The sequence below is a fragment of the Camelus ferus genome, chromosome 2 (genome assembly GCF_009834535.1).
Source record: "Camelus ferus isolate YT-003-E chromosome 2, BCGSAC_Cfer_1.0, whole genome shotgun sequence".
Lineage (NCBI taxonomy): Eukaryota > Metazoa > Chordata > Mammalia > Artiodactyla > Camelidae > Camelus > Camelus ferus.
Genome location: NC_045697.1, coordinates 613,669 through 629,633, shown reverse-complemented (window position 1 = coordinate 629,633; position 15,965 = coordinate 613,669). Strand labels below are relative to the sequence as shown.

The 15,965-nt window shown below is 57.1% G+C and overlaps 1 protein-coding gene across 5 annotated transcripts in view; it reads right to left on the bottom strand.

Annotated features, from left to right (window-relative positions):
• Positions 1-304: 304 nt before the first annotated feature.
• UVSSA (UV stimulated scaffold protein A) overlaps positions 305-15,965 on the bottom strand; it is a 28,046-nt gene continuing 12,385 nt past the window's right edge. Inside the window, exons 8-15 of one of the 5 annotated variants that reach the window (XM_032492267.1) lie at positions 15,530-15,635; positions 10,511-10,655; positions 9,970-10,095; positions 9,144-9,327; positions 8,641-8,752; positions 6,362-6,536; positions 5,661-5,769; positions 305-4,922 (exon numbers count right to left, since the gene is read on the bottom strand). In XM_032492267.1, the coding sequence (XP_032348158.1) occupies positions 4,845-4,922; positions 5,661-5,769; positions 6,362-6,536; positions 8,641-8,752; positions 9,144-9,327; positions 9,970-10,095; positions 10,511-10,655; positions 15,530-15,635 (1,035 nt within the window). In that variant the 3' untranslated portion in view covers positions 305-4,844. Of the gene's footprint in view, positions 4,923-5,660; positions 5,770-6,361; positions 6,537-8,640; positions 8,753-9,143; positions 9,328-9,969; positions 10,096-10,510; positions 10,656-15,529; positions 15,639-15,965 lie in introns of all 5 variants that reach the window. The other 4 variants (XM_032492258.1, XM_032492280.1, XM_032492281.1 and 1 more) reach the window with 4 other exon arrangements.

Below are 15,965 nucleotides of genomic sequence, written 5' to 3'. Positions count from 1 at the left end.
TTGCTGATGGTATCCTTAGCTATGCAAAAGCTTAGACAAATACTTTAAGTCAGCTAAAGTATGTTTAAAGAACTAAAAGAAACCAGGTCTCAAGAATTACAGTATAAGAATAATGTTTTACCAAGCAGAGAGCATCAATAAGAAGAAAGGAATCACAGAAGAGAACAGAGTAGAAACTCTGGACTAAAAAGTGCAGTTAACTGAAATGAAGGCTTCACCACAATGATTCAACGCCAGATTTCCGTTGGCAAATGAAAGAACCTGTGACCTTGAATACAGGTCACTAGTTCCAGTCTGAGAAATAGGAAAAAGAATGAAGAAAAATGAACAGGGCCTCAAAGACCAAAGGACACCATTAACCACACGTGTACACACGATGGGGGTCTGAGGAGAGAGGGAAAGGGGCAGAAAGAATCCTTGGGGAAATAATGGCCAAAGCCCTTCCGAATCTGATGGAAAACAATCTCCATACGCAAGAAGTTGAACAAGCTCCAAGTAGGACGCACCCTCAGGGGCCCACAACCAGACTCGTCAGAGGTGACGTCAAAAGCAGGAGGCGAAGAGCGCACCCCAAACCAGCCAGAAAACCCAGCTCACTGTGCGCGAGGCTTCTCACCAGAAACCAGAGGCCAGAAGGCAGTGCTGGAAGAAAAAGACTGTTAAGCCAAGAATTCCATACCCAGCAAAACTACTCCTCAAAAGTGAAGGAGAGATTAAGACACAAATGGAGAGAACCCTCTGCCAGCAGACCCGCCCTGCGTGAGACACTGAAGGGAGCCCCTCAGGGTGAGGAGAGAGACACCGGATCCAAACCCTCAGAGAAATACAGAGCATTAGTAACGGCAACCACACAGCCAAACAAAGGACAGTGTAAATGCGATCTTGTCTGTGAATCTTTCCTTTCCCTACCGGATTTAAGACAACTACATAAAGCAATAATCACAAAACTATCTTCATGGGCCTGCAAGCTATTAAGATGCAACTTGTATGACAAAAATAGCACAAAGGAGCGGGGAGAAAACAGCTACATTGGAGTAAAGTGTCTGAACACTAATGAAACTAGGTTGGTATTAATCCAAACTAGACTGCATTAAGTAGTTCATTATAATCCTCAAAGCAACCACTGAAAGAATTAACAACAACAAAAAAATAGGGAGACACAAGGGAACTAAATAACTTAACACACAAGAAAAAGCAATAGAGGAAGAAAGATTTTAAAAGACACATAGAAAAATAGAAAGACGGCAGACAAAAACCTTATGGCTAAATGGACTGAAATCAGAAATCAGATAGCAGAAGGAAATTCGGGAAATTCACAAGTATATAGGAATTAAACAACAGACTCCTAAGCAAGCAATGGGTAAAATACGAAATCACAAGAAAAATGAGAAAGTACTCTGGGATAGATAAAGATGGAAATACAACATACCAAAGTGTCTGAGATGAGGCTACAGCAGTGCTTAGACAGAAATTTACACCCATAAACACCTACACTAAAAAGACAGATCTCATTTCCACTCAAACTAGAAAAGAAAAAAAAAAAAAAACACTAAACCCAAAGCAACCCAAAGGAAATAGAGATTAGAGTGGAAATTAATGAAGAATGAAAAATAATACAGAAAAGCAACTTTGAATAGATCGATAACATTGATAAACCTTTAGCTTGACTAACCAATAAAATTTTAAAAAAGAGAGAAAAGACTCCAACTTGTAAAATCAGGAATGGTAAAAGACATTGCTACCAAACTTACAGAAACAAAAAGGGTTATAAAGGAATACTGTGGACAACTGCATGTCAACAAATTACAACAAATAATCTAGATGACGTGGACGAAGTACTAGAAATACACAAGCCACTGAAACTGACCACGCAGGGTTTATCCCATGACTGCAGGGTGGTTCAACACACGGAAAACAGCTAATATAATACACCATTATCAGTAGGAAAAAAGGACAAAAATCACACGATCATTCTTCAATAGCTGAAGAAAGGGCATTTGACAAAATTCAACATCCCTTCACGACAAAAATATTCAACAAACTAGCAACCCAAGAGAACTTCCTTAGTCCAATACAAGCCGCCTATAACGCCCACGGCTGCCATCACACTCATTGAGGAGACTGGAAGCTTGACCAGACAAGGGTGTCCTCTCCCTCCACTTCTGGCACTGTACCAGAGGCTCCCAGAGCAACCAAGCGAGACAAAGAAGCAAAAGAAATCCAAATTGCCAAGGAAGAAACAAAACATCTCTCTTGCAGATGACACGACAGTGTGCACAGAAAACATAAGGAATCCACACACACAACCATTAGAGCTAGTGAGTGAGTTCAGCAAGGTTTCAGGACAAAATACCAACATAAAAAAATCAGCTGTATTTCTATGTATTAGCAATGAAGAATCCAAAAATGAAATTCAGAGAACAGTCACATTTACAACAGCATCAAAAAGAACAAAACACTTAAGAATACATTTAAGAAAATAAATGCAAAACTTGTACACTGAAAACTACAAAACACTGTGAAAATAAATTAAAGAAGTCCTAAATGGAGATATTCCAAGTTCAGGAATTATAAAATTTAACATTAAAATGACAACACAGTTGACAATGTAGGTGTTAGGCACGTTGAGTCTCCATGCACCCAAAAACCCTTGTGTGACTTTACAGTTGCTCCCCCAGCCCCACCCCGACCCCGTATCTGTGATTCTGCCTCCAAGGATTCAACCCATGATGGGCCGTGCAGGACTATAGTATTCATTATTGAAAACAATCCTCGTATGCGTGGACCTGTGCAGTTCAAACCCATGTTGTTCAAGGGTCAACTGTACTTTCCAAACTGATCTCCAGAGTCAACATAATCCCATCAAAATCTCAGTTGCTTTTTTCTTTCTTTCTTTCTTTTTTCTTTTTTTGCAGAAGTTGACAAGCTGATACTAAAATTTATTTGGGAACACAAAGGATGCAGGATGGCCGAAACAATCTTTAAAAAGAACAAGGATAGAGGACTCGTTTTAATGAAGACGTTGTCACACTGGCACAAGGACATACGGGTCTAGGGAAAAGAATTGAGAGTCCAGAAATAAATTCACACATTTATTGTCAACTGATGATCAATAAAGGCACGAGGATAGTTCAGTGGGGGAAAGAATAACCTTTTCAACAAATGATGCTGAGAGACCTGGACGTCTACATGCAAAAGAATGAAGCTGGAAGCTTTAAACCACATATAAAAATTAACTCAAAACGGACCAAAGACCTAAATTTAAGAGCTAAACCATGAAACTCTTACAAGAAAACATAAGGGCACAGCTTCATGCTCTTGGGTTAGGCCATGGCTGCTTAGATATGATACCAAAAGCACAAGTGGCCAACAGGAGAAGTCGATATACTGGACATCAACAAAAGTCACAGCTCTTGTGTTCAAGGAGAGCCAGAATAGGAGAAACACCTGCAACGCGCATAAGGGCCTAGCACCCAGCACATACAGAGCGCGCCGACACCTCAGAACAACAATTCAGTTAAAAACGGGCAAAAGATCTGGATGTGTCTCCAAAGACGCACAAATGGCCACTAAGCCTGTGAAAAGATGTTCATGTCATTCATCAGGAAAGCGCAAATCAAAGCCACGAGCTACCGTTTCACACCCACTAAGGCGGCTAAAGTTAGAAAGACTGACAATAACAAGTGTTGGCAAGAACATGGAGAAACAGGAACCCTCACACCCTGCTGGTGGGACGATGTAGCGATGATGTAAGGTGTGTAAAGCTGTGCAGCTGCTTTGGAGAGCATCTCAGCAATTCATCAGAAAGCTACCAAATTACACTTCTAGGTATAAACCCAAAAGAAGCGAAAATACAAGCCAACACAAAAGCCTGTGCACGGGCGGTCACAGCGATGTCACCCATCACAGCCTCAAAGTGTAAATCGCCCGAACGTCCACAGGGCACGGACCACAAAGCGAGGTGTGTTCCCACGTGGAGCATCATCCCGGCATGAAAGGGGTGAAGCGCTGACATGTGCTGCAACACGGAAGAACCCTGGCCGCGTGGTGCCCAGTGAGGAAGGCCAGATACAAAAGGCCACGTGTTGTTTGACTCAATTCATAGGAAATGTCCAGCAAAGGCAAATCCAGAAGCAGATGTAGACCAGACAGCGCAAGGGCTGCAGAAGGGTGAATGGGGGTCCTTGCAGGGTAACAAAAAGTCCCAGAACTAGACAGTGGTGGTGGGCGCACGACACTGTGAATGTACTGAATGCCACGCTTTAACGGAGTAAACGCTGTGCTATGTGAGTTCAGTCTCCATAAAGCTGCTTTTAAAAAAACAGAGTGAGGTAGTTCTCTGCATTCTGATGCGAAACCACCACCAGGACACCCGTGAGATGCCACAGGTGCCAACTGCGAATGATTCACCCCTTCACGTTAAGACACAAAAGCGGGTTTTCCTGGAGTTCCTCTGAGTGGCCACCGGCGGGGAAGGCTGGGAAGCTGGGGTGGGGGCTGCACAGTCATTCTAAATGCTGAGCGACTCTGATCCATGTCACCAAGCACACGGGCTGTGCAGGATGCCCTGGGGACACGGCTGCTCGAGCCCACCCTGGTTACCAGGCAGGCAAATCTGTAACAAGATGGCAGTGGCCACCCCGCAGGGGAGAGCCCACACCTCTGGGGCGTGTTAATCAGAATGTGTACCACCTCCTTGAGTTAATACATGCTACAACAGCAGCCACGGTCACTGCCCAGACCTGGGCCTGCTTTCCCATCCTCGTGCATCAGCAGGGGAAGAAAAGGAGCCGATGACCAGAGGGGACCACAAACCCAGCCTGGCTCTCTAGTTCAGCGCGTAGTTAAACTGGTTTGCAAACTTCTCGTGCTTCCTCTGATCCATCTGGTTCATGGCTGTGACCACCCTCTGCACGGCCGCCCTGCAGAGAAAGCAAAGCAAGATGCGACTGGGGAGGCCCCAGACTGGGGTCAGGACCCATGCTGGGGGCACTGCTGCACACAGACCACTCGCAGGCTCCCTGTGGATAGGCGACACAGCTCGGAAACCGGCAGAGCATCCCAGTCCAGAGCTGGAGACCACAGTGCGTGACTCTGCTGCAGAAAGTAGCCTTGGCCGTGCCCTGGCACCTCTCCCGCCACTCCAAGCCCTGAGGGTGGCTCCCAGGAACCCCAGTCTTGCCAGTGCCATGCTGTACCCCCAAATGACGGCATAGCCCGTGCAGCATGTGAGCACATGCAGCCAGGACAAGCCTGATTCACTCAGTCCTGCTGCGCCCAGAGCTGCACGTCTGGTGTCGGGGAAACACTGAGGGACATGCAACAGAAAGATGTGGAAGGCAGACCAAGTGCTTCTTGCCATCCAACCGCTGCCACTGCCTGGATGAGGCAGTGCTGGGGAAGCCAGGAGGCCCCTTGCCAGCCCTGTTCCCGGGGCACCCATGGCCCCCCGCAGGGAGAGCTCCAGGCCACCCAGCTGCCTGCAAGGAGCCCCTCGGAGGGCCCCATCAGCACCTGTGGCTGAGCCACAGGAAACCAGCCTCATGCCCAGAGCCCGGGAGCCAGGCCCTCCTCCGGACACCGACGTGCACAGCAGGCCAGCAGTGAGGAGCAGTGCCCACAGCTGCCGGGGCACTGAGGAAGCCGCCCTCCTGTCCTACCCGACTCAGGCTGGGTCCCTGGTGGCACCTCCTCTGCCTGGTGCGCTGAGCACCTTCTGGGCGTCGGCCCGAGAGGACAGCCTCCTGGACAGCACCTGCCTGGGCAGACCTCGGAAGGAGCATCAGCCACAAGTGTGTTTCTAATCAGAAGCCCCCATGCCTTCCTTCATCCCCTGACAGCAAGGATGCTGGGCTAGAGCCTCCCCACTCTGGCCCCGCCAAGTCACCACCAGCCAGGCAGGTCCTGCTGGGCCAGAGAGCTGCCTGGACCCCAGGGTTGGTGCTTGGAGCAGCACGAGGCGCCTGCTCCCTGGAGCTGAGACTTGCGCAGTAACCACCATCCCGCCACCCTTGGAGGTACCTGCCCTCCCCGAAGTCACCAGATGGACACGCCTGGGCCCTGACCACCCCTTCGAGGTCAGCTGAGCAAGGGGGAGCCTCAGGGCTGGCTCAGCCCCTCACTGGGAACCTCGGGTTCACTGGTTGGCTGGCAAAGGCCCCTCCTCGGGAAGAGGCTCGCTCATTACCCTCAGGGTGACCAGCTCCAGCCTCCACTCTCACCCGCCTGCCCTCTGCCGCCCAGGGGCCTGCTGGTCATGGCAGCCAGGGCCCTGGCTGCAGGTACATCTTGGGAGTGCGGTCAGCCCCCCTCCCGCACACCCAGGCCCGGGGCTGCGGCAGGACCCCAGAGAGGCTCTTACTTGGCGAAGACCTTCTTGGCAATGCGAGCCCGCGCTGTGTCGGCCTGCCGCCTGAGGTCGGTGAGGCCAGGGTGCTTCCTCCTCCTCCCCTGGCCTCTCCCCCTGGACCTGGACGAGCCAAGATCCACCCCAGTGGCTGCCTCCACGTCCCTCATGAACTCGGGGTCCTGCCAGTCTGCAAACAGACCCCAAGATTTCAGAAGACACCCAGCACCAACCTCACCTGAGCCCTGACCCCTCCTTGAAACGGGGGCTGGGAGGGCCACTGGCTACCCCACAGACCCACCCCTTAGGCAGGAAGGCCACTGAGGCTGGCGGCCAGGGGCAGAGCCACACATAGGCTGCTTCCCAGCCTCCAGGCTGGGCCGTGGCCCCCAGACCCGTCTGCTGGCCGGTGGGTGTGTGCAGCAGGGTCAGCCAGACTGAGGGGCCAGGGACTCTTCATCGATCCGAAGACAACTTGGTCGCAGGCGCCAGCAGACAGCCCACCCCTCCTGCAGGGACAACTGCCTCAGCCCAGGCCCTTCAGGGCAGCGGGAGACAGCTCCGAGGGGAAGCAAACATCACCCAGCCCCGGAGTCTAGCCTCGCCAGCCCTAGGCTATACCAGAGCTAGGTCGGTGTGTCCATCTGCCAGGACTAACAGCGTTAACTGTCAAAATGGGGGGGGGCTCCCAGCCCGGGGTTCCAACAGCAGCCCCACCGCTGCCCTGGCAGCTACTCCCCTCTCAGCCTCTGCTTCTGCTCCTGGGGAGGGGTGGGGGGGGCATCTGAAGGCCACACGGGGATCCCTGAGATTCAGCGTCTGTCCAGCCAGCTGGCTCAGGACAGGCACCCAGGTCAGCTACATGACAGCACAGCACCCCCCAGGCACCCAGACCCCAGCCCTGGCTTCCTGCCCCCGATGACACCACCATGCAAACAAGAGGCCCATGGGCCGGGGCCCGGGCCGCGGGCCGGCCACGTCCAGGAAGGGGAGAAGCCACGCGCCCAGACAGACAGATGGCGAGGCCTCCCAAGTTGATTTCCGAAGTGAAGGAATATGGGGCTGCACAACCCAGATACAGGAACCATTAATCCAAGATTAAGGAAAACTGTCCAAACAGTTTATCTCCCAGTAATGAGAAGGCGTCACAGTTTAGGAACCTGGTGAATGGAGCAATTGTTTAAACACAATGGGAAAACGCCGGCACCCAGGAGAGGTGGAATGAGCATCTCAGTAAAATGAAGGAGCAATTTAAAAGCCTTTGAAGAAAATCAATAGAAGCCGGGCGTGTGGCCGTCCTGCGTGCTGACGGGCCCGGAGCTCTGTGCGCATTGTCACCGAGGGTCGCGCCAGGGAGAAGAAAATTGCCCGGCCTGCGAGGGAGGCGGGGATCAATACTGTAGTTAGTAAAGAGATGCTATTTCACATCTGACTGGCCAGCGCCGGCCCGCGGCCCCAGCCCGATACCTGTTGTTAACAAGTCACCGAGGGCTGCAGAACCAGATACTCTTCAGGGCTGACACAAAAAATAGGCACTTAATTTGCTCCTGAGTGTGAGCCACCAGGGAAGGCCTCGCCCCGCGGATTAGCGGGTCAAGGCCCCTCCCTGCCGCCCTCCAGGCCCCGGGGGCCCAGGCGCCGACCTTGGGTGTGAGGCTGAAACCGAATCCTTGTCTCTTGCAACAAAGGAAAGAAGCCCACTAATGACAGGTGCCCAGCGGTGACCCCCTGAGACCCCCACTCTGCCCCCCGGGGCTCTGGGCCTGCCAGCTGGGCCTTTCCCAGAAGGGGCCCTGGGCCTGCAGGGCCTCCAGACCCCAGCCCACTTCTGACAAACCACAGACACATCAATTCGGGCCCTCCACCTCACCCTGAGTGTGTCGGCAGTGACGACCACTTCTGCGTGTCACCACCTGGCCGAGCTGTCCAGGGGCCCTCTGGGGGCCAGGCAGCCGCCGGCCCGCGGCACGTGCCAGGACGAGCCACCTGGGGCTCAACTTTTAACTTTTCTTGTTCCAGTTTTTCATCTGCTTAAAAACAGAATTAAGAACCCAGACTCCAGACAAACAAATGATAACAAGGTAGTTTCTGGTTGTGGGTGTGTCCACATCAGGAGCCCTGTGAAAGCCTGGTGGGGCAGGGGCCTGAAGGTGGAGTGTTCCGGCCACACTCGTGAGTTACAACCAGCAGGCGGCTGCAGGTGACCATGTGCAGGCACAGGGCTGCCCTGGGAACTGACGGGTCCGGGTGTGTCCCTATATGGTGCCACCCCCATCTTGTCCCCCCAGACCTACCCGGGCGCCCCGCTGGCCTCTGCAGCTGCTGCCTCTGCTCCTGGGCCCTGTCCTCTGGGTGGAGGGGCCGTCCTGCTTCGTCTCTTGGGATGATCTTCCCATGGAAAGGGCACTGCGGCGAAGGATAGAGGGATTCTGATGCCAGAGGGGCCGCCAGCCTTCCCCAACAGGCTCGCCCTCCAGCCACACACCCCTCAAAGGAGGGGCCTTGGGCATGGCCATGAAGGAGCCAGGCAGTGGAGGAGGGTCTGGGGCCTGAGTTAGTCTGGCCAAAGCCCCGCCCAGTGCACAAGGCCACCTCTGCAGACGCTGGGGCAAGGCACAGAACGGGCTCAGGAGGATGTGTGCGCGTGGAGGTGGGGGCCAGGAACAGAGGAGGAGCGTCTCAAGTCCCGTGTCCACGTGTCAGGCCACCGGCCCGCGCAGGAAGCCCAGGCACAGCCACAGACGAGCCCATCCTGTGGAGGGGGTGCTGGCCAAGATGCCCCCGCCCCCCGGCTCACCTTCAGGCGGTCCTGGCGCTGGCAGAGCCGGCCATCGGGCCGGGGAGCGCGGCATTGGTGCTGCACAGGCTCAAACTGCCCCGCGAAGGGGATGCGGCGGCTCCACAGCGACTCAGACACAGCAGCGCCGTCCTCTCCCACGTCCGCCTCGAGGGGCTTCCAGAAGCGGTGCTCAGAGTCCGACCTGCGTGCAGACCCGAGACTCGGCACCACTGCAGAGTGGCCACCGGATGGTGCCAGCAGCAAAGCCAGGCTGGCAGCTGAGGGTGGACCTCTTGGGAGCAGAACCCAAAGATACTCGGGCCTGTGAGTTCACCCAGGACAAGCAGATACCCAGCAAGGCAGGGGCGCCGTCAGGCACCCCTGACCCCCGCCACACGCTGCCCCAGCCTGGCCTGGGCCTGTGGCCTGTGCCCCTCTCCTCTACGACCCTGGAGAGAGGCGGGCTTCCCAGAAACTTCTTGCAGAGCCTAAGCCAAGCCTGGCCCAGGCAGAGGTCCGAGTCAGAGGACCACGGGGCTGTCGTGGCAAGGGCCTGGGTGGAGAGGCTGGAAGGAGCGGGACGGGTTGGGAGGGACCCCAGACCCTGGAGGACAGCCCTCCAGGCCACCATGAAGCCCGACGATCAGGGAGGACAACACAGGACGTCCCACTGAGGAGCGACAGGGAAGCTGAGAAAAGGACACAGGACATGTGAGGGGCCGCCTCCTCAGGCCACTCGTGGTGCCCTGGGGGCCCACAGCAAAGCTGGGCCGAACCCAGGCTGAGTCCCCGGGCCGGGGCAGGAGCAGGACAGGGCCCACAGGACCACGGACGCCGCACTCACTGGAGCATCTCCCTGGCCGGCAGCCGCTCCCGGCCCCAGTAGCACAGGTCCACCCCGAAGGGCACGACGGGCGCCCGGGCCCGCTCTGCAGCCTGCGCCTTAGCCTCCTCTGGCCCCCGTGGTGCCCTGGAGAGCACAACACGAAAGAGCAGGATTCGGTGACGCGGCGCCTGGAGCCGGCCAGAGCCACCCACCCTTCCCCTCCACAGCCCGCTGCAGCCCCAGTCAGCACACTGGAGCAGTGACCTCCACTACCTCCGGCCCGGGCCCCGGGGCAGCTGCCTAGCCCCTTTCAGAAGCCTGGCCGTCCTGGGACTCCATGGGGAGCTGGCTTTGGATCCAGTCGTCATGCTGGGCCTGGGGGTGCCCTGTGGTCGGCCCCTCAAACCCCAGGGCCTTGGGCCCTTGTGCTGCTTGCACACCAGCTCTGAGGACCCCCTCCCCCAGCACAGCAGTGCTTGCGGGCCACGTGTGCAGGCAGGGCAGCCTCTGAGGCCAAAGGTGGGCCTGGCCTGGGCAGAGGCTGGCGTGCGGGAGTCACCTGGGGCTTGGGGGCAAGGGCACAGGCAAGTGTTGCCGGAGGTGATGCAGCTGCGCGGCCACAGAGGTGGGGTCAGACGCCGCCTCCTCCTCGGGCCTTGTCCTCCTCGCCTGCAGGCCTGGCGCAGATGGCTTTTTCTCCAACCCTGGGACGGAGACATGTCTGTTCTTGGCCACTGTCCCATGACCCCGGACAGACTTGCAAGGGCACCATGTCCCCATCCCACATGTAAGCGTGCCGAGGCCCCCAACAGTACCCGCTCCGCTGCCCGCCAGATATGGCCCCGACGCAGGCATCTCACCAAGGCCACCAGGCCACTCACCTGCAGGCTGCGTCCACACCCAGGTCCTCAGGGCAGGCAACTACTGGATCCCACCCACGCCGCTCCCCAGCCCGCTGGCCTGTCTGGGCTCCCCAGACCCTTGCACGCCCCTCCCAGCTGGGCACAGGGACTGGGGCTCCCAGGCTGCCCAGAAGACCCCAGAGGCACCCCCACACTGAGGGCGTCATCTCCCTTCCCCAACAGCCGGCGGGAGCCCCTGGCCGGGACAGAGCACTTGTCCCTCTGCGGAGTGGAGCGCCTGCACTGCCAGGAGAAAAACAGGTGAATAAAGGAACAAAGTATCTGGAGGACAGGGAGGACCAGAAGCCAGAGCTAGAGACCTGACAAGGACCCTGGGAGAGGAAGCCGCAGGACGGAAGCCCACAGGCAAGCAGGGCCTCAGTGAATTCCAGGTGGCCGGAAGGGCGGGGAGGGTGGCTGCGGGACGTGCGCCGGTGTTCGGAGGGGACAAGCTCCCAGGAGCTCACGGTTTGGGGGCGTCAAGGGCAGATGCGCCAGTATCAACGTCCCCATCGCTGGATCCCAGACAGAGAGGAAGAGAACTGGTGTGCAGGAAGCAGTGGGAGAAGCAAAGAGCCCAGCCCTCCAGGACTTTGAGGAGGCCCGAGGGGCTCAGTGAGTGTCAGGGAGGAGATGGGAGGACAAACACGTTAGTGCCGTAGAAGGAAACACAAGAGCATCAGATGTGAAGAGAGAGGCCTGCAGAGCTTCCGAGGAGAAAGCCGATGCCCCAAAGCCACAAGCGCTCGCGGGGACCCTCGTCTCCAACACAACAGTGAGGGAAAGGCCTCGGAAGGCACCTCACACTGGCGAAATGCCACCCAGATTCAGAATTTCATACCCAGCTACACGAGGTTTCAATGTGCAGGTGCAGGAGGTGACTCCACCCAACTCCACATGATGACCCGCCTGGAGGGCGTGCAGGACTTGCTCCCTCTAGCCCAAGCCTCCACAACAATCAGAATTCAACTGGTTTCCGGACGACCCTGGAGGCCGGGGCAACGGAAGCAACCATGTCCCTGACCTTGCACAGGCCCGGCGTGGACACAGCATGCGGCGAGGGTGTGCAGTGAGCGTGACGGTGACCCCCAGACTGGGCGAGACCACCTGAAGCACAGCATTTCGTCGCTCCGTTTACACCACGTGAACACTTCTAAGACCAGCAGAAGAGACGTTTATCCACCCCACAAGAAGTGGGGAAAAGGAAACAGCAGCAATGGCAAACGGAAAAGGAAGTCTGGAGAACAGAAGCATGGGGGCCACCGAGCACAGCCGGGACCCCAGCGGCCACTACTCAGGTGGGTTAAAGTCACTCAGACCAATTCGCCTAAGAACACCCAGCCCCCAGTCCACCCGAGAACCCCTCAAAGCAACCGGTCAACAGAAGGCTGAAAATAAAAGGACGAGAAAAGACTTGCTGTGCAAACGGGAACCAGGAGAAAACTGAGCTGACAGACACCAGGAGAGAAACCAGGCCTTGTTAACGAGGGAACACAAGGAGTGACCACGTGTGCAGACGTGAGCGGCTCCAAGGACCCTGGCCGGCGGCCGGGACCCAGGGGTCAGTGGAGTCGTGGCTTCTCCTACCGACATCGTGGGACTTCACGCCCGAGCAGTCCTTCCCAGCACACACGAGAAGCGGCCACGACAACCAGGGGGCAGCCCCTGGGGCCACCAGAGGAGCAGATGCGGCAGCGCAGACCTGTCTGCGCCCCCATGCTCCCTGTGCACCGGCTTTCCTCACCACGCCTCCATCCACCTGCACAGAATTCAGGATGTCCTCCACTTCCAGAGACAAATCAGAAAGCACATGTCGTAGCACTGAGCACTGGACACCAAGGGAAGTGCTCCCTGGGCAAGGAGAAGGCCCTGCTCAGGCCACTGTCACAGCGCCTGGCTCTTTGCAGCAGGGTCTGCACGCAGCCTCTCGGCACAGGGCAGGCGCCTGTGAGTGTGCCATCTGGTGCTTCTGCAGACGACAGAAGAGCTGTGACAGAGGCCTGGCGCGGCCCACAAATCCGAAATGTTCACCCAGCCCCACCCCCCACCCCAGAGAACGCTTGCCAGCACCTGCTCCAGACACCTTTCCAGGTCTAACAGGACCCTGTGAGTGGGGGGCTCCCTGCTTCTCAAGTGCCCGTGGCTGAGGGTGGGGGAGGGCCACCTGGCAGTGCCCTGGCTATGAGCCCCGGAGACATGGGCACACTTGGAAGGTAGGCGGGACCAGCCAAGTCACCAACACATCCCAGGTGGTCACAAAACTTCCAAATGCCCCCACCGCCGTCACCCACCGGGGCAGACCCTGACACGGTCATGCACGGGTGCACACACGGCAGCGCGGCCGGTAAGTGGCCGCCGTGGCACTTAGGTGGATACAATCACAGCCACGAGATCAATATGAGAATTCCTCAGAGTTACAAGAATGAAATATATTTTTCATCGATTTGTTGTTTTAAACCATTAAAAAGATGGGTAAGCGTGTTGAAGCAGGGTAAGTACTCGGCACTGAAAAAACACTACCAGTTTCATGTTGTCCCAGAAAAATCAATCTCGATGACATACTTTCAAAGTAAGAACCCAAAAAGCAGGCATGCCCCAGGCCGCGGGCTGCGATTTTGCAGAGAACAGTGACTCCTGGGAAAACTGGGGGCTGCACAGCTCCCACTGCCCAAGGGCACCGGACTGAAGCACCAGATCTCGGCTCAGATTTACTCCCAAGGTGGCTTTTAGAAAGAGCCGTAAAAATGTCCAAATCCCCCTTTTCGTGTAAATTGACCAAGTGGCCGCTATTGGCCTGAAGCACTGAAGCAGAGGGGGGCGGGGGCGGGGGCGGGATCGATGGCAGGGAATGGAGAGGCCAGGGCTTCCCACGGAGTTCGGCCGCGGCAGCAAGCTCGACTGTATTGATCTCGCCAGTTCAGCTGGCCTTGTAATTAAAATGTAAATTCGAGAAAGAGATTACGTCCTGACAGAAATGGCAGGATTAAGGGGAAGATAAAAGCCCCTCTGCGAAAATTCTGAGAAAGAAAAGGAGCGCCATGTGGATCTAGACCGAATCCACTGCAGACTCACCGCGTTTAACTGAAAAAACAGCGGCAGAGCATAAACCAGCATTATGAACTGGCTCACCCAGCACCGGCCGTGGGCCCGTGGGGACTTCAGCGAGGCCGCGTCCCTGCCCAGCTCCAGCGCCCACCTGCTGGCACCGGTACCCTCACGAGGAAGAAGCAGCGGTGGGGTGCAGGCAATGGCGAAGGCCCACAGCACCAAGGGGGCCTCCGAGCCACCTGGGTGGCGGGGCCCTTCGGACGAGGGCTCACAGACTGTCCGGACCAGGAAGAACCAGGATGGTTTACCTCTGTTCTCGTGCCTGGGGCCTCGACTAGGAGGACAAGTGCCTGCTGGGGCTGGGTGCCCTCAGAGCCGGGCCCTCCGGGAGGCCTGACCCAGGGTGGGACAGTGGGCAGGGACCCAGGGAACGGGCAGGACTCTGGGTGTGGGAGGGCAGTCACTGCACCTCTGTGTGCCTTGTGGGTGTGGGACAGCATGAGCTGCGGGTGGCAGATGCCCGGGCACCTGGAAGGACACGGAAGCACAGAGGGCATGGGAGTGGCCCAGTGGGCAGGGGGTGGGGGACAGCGCTGCCCTGGGGTGCCCAGAGACGAGCCAGCAGGCACAGGCAGAGAGTAAACAGGCCCGAACACCGGAGGGTCGGGAAGTCCGTCTGTTAATCTGGCATGACACCGCGATGGGTCATGTCTGCACCCTGGGCTCCAGGCATCCAAGCTCGTCGACGATGCCACACCTCACCCCACACTCAGACTCTGGTCGCCTCGGCCACTTCGCCACAAACCCCACAAGCCCTTGTTTGTTTGCTTCCTTGGATGAGAGATGCCTCCTGTACAGACCTGGCTTTTGGAGGTTTTCTGGGAAAGAAGAAAATTCTACACAGGAAAGATTGGTCAGTCGCAGGTGGGCGAGCACTCCCCGAACTGCGTCTGTGCTCCACGTCCTGGAGAAAACAGACTCTCGGCTGGACGCTGAGCCCGTGACTCCACAGGCGGCAAGGAGGATGTGGCCTTACTTGTGGCACTTACAGAAATGGTGACTGCACAGCAGGGGGGCCCCGAGGGCATGAGGTGGCTGCCCCCACCCACTGAGCAGCAGTGGCCCCGGCCATCGACTCCCTCGCAGCCCAAAGGGCCCCATGGCTGCAGGAATCGCACCATCCGCCCCAACGCCCTCCCTTGAGTGCAGGAGCCCCAGGCCTGCTCTCTGCTCGGAGGGTGCCCCTCCTGCCCTGGACCCGTTCCTGAGATTTCTGTGACCCCAAGCAGGGCGGTCCTGCGCCAAGGTGGGGCCTGAGGCTGCTGGGTGAGGAGTCAGCACAGGCCTGTGTGCTGAGTCAGGGGCCTCGGTCTGGACAGCCCGCTACCCCTGCAGGAGCTGGCAGCAGGGCCTGCCCACCCAGGGCCAGTGAGCAGCCTGCTCACAAGGGAGGATCACAGGACTGTCCATAAAAGCAGCTCTGCAGGGTTGCCAGGCAGGACCACGGGGAACCTCAGGACCATGAGGCACAGCCTGGAGTGCCCAGTACGACCCGGAGCCTGCTTCCCACTCGGCGGGCCCTGGACCGGAGGTGAGCTCACGCCCCCCAGGCCCCTCTGGCCGCTCACCGTACTCAGGCCGCAGGTGCTCAGGGATGCAAGGCTCATACCCCTCCTTCTCCGGGACCTCCACGAAGTCCTCATCCTCGTCCTGGTCCTCGTCCCCGGGGGCCGCCTTCTGTGGAAATCCCCAGATCTGTGTGAAGGAACCACAGGCAGAACCCCAGGACCCCTAGTCCTGCCCCTGTGTATTTCCTCCAGGCTGGGGTTTAAGCATCGACCACGAGGGATGCGCCTATGGTCACCTCCCGCCTGCTCCCTGCCTAAATCCTCCTCCAGCTGTCCCCTTGAAATGCACGGAGGGGACAGCCTCAGCCCCCTAGAGCCCGGGGTAATGGCAGGGCCTGAGTTGCTGGCCCTCCTTCTAGCTCCAGCCAGGCCAAGGCACTGCGTCCTGTCCACCTGGGCCTCTGCTGGTGCCGGTGTGACCACAGCACTTCTGGAA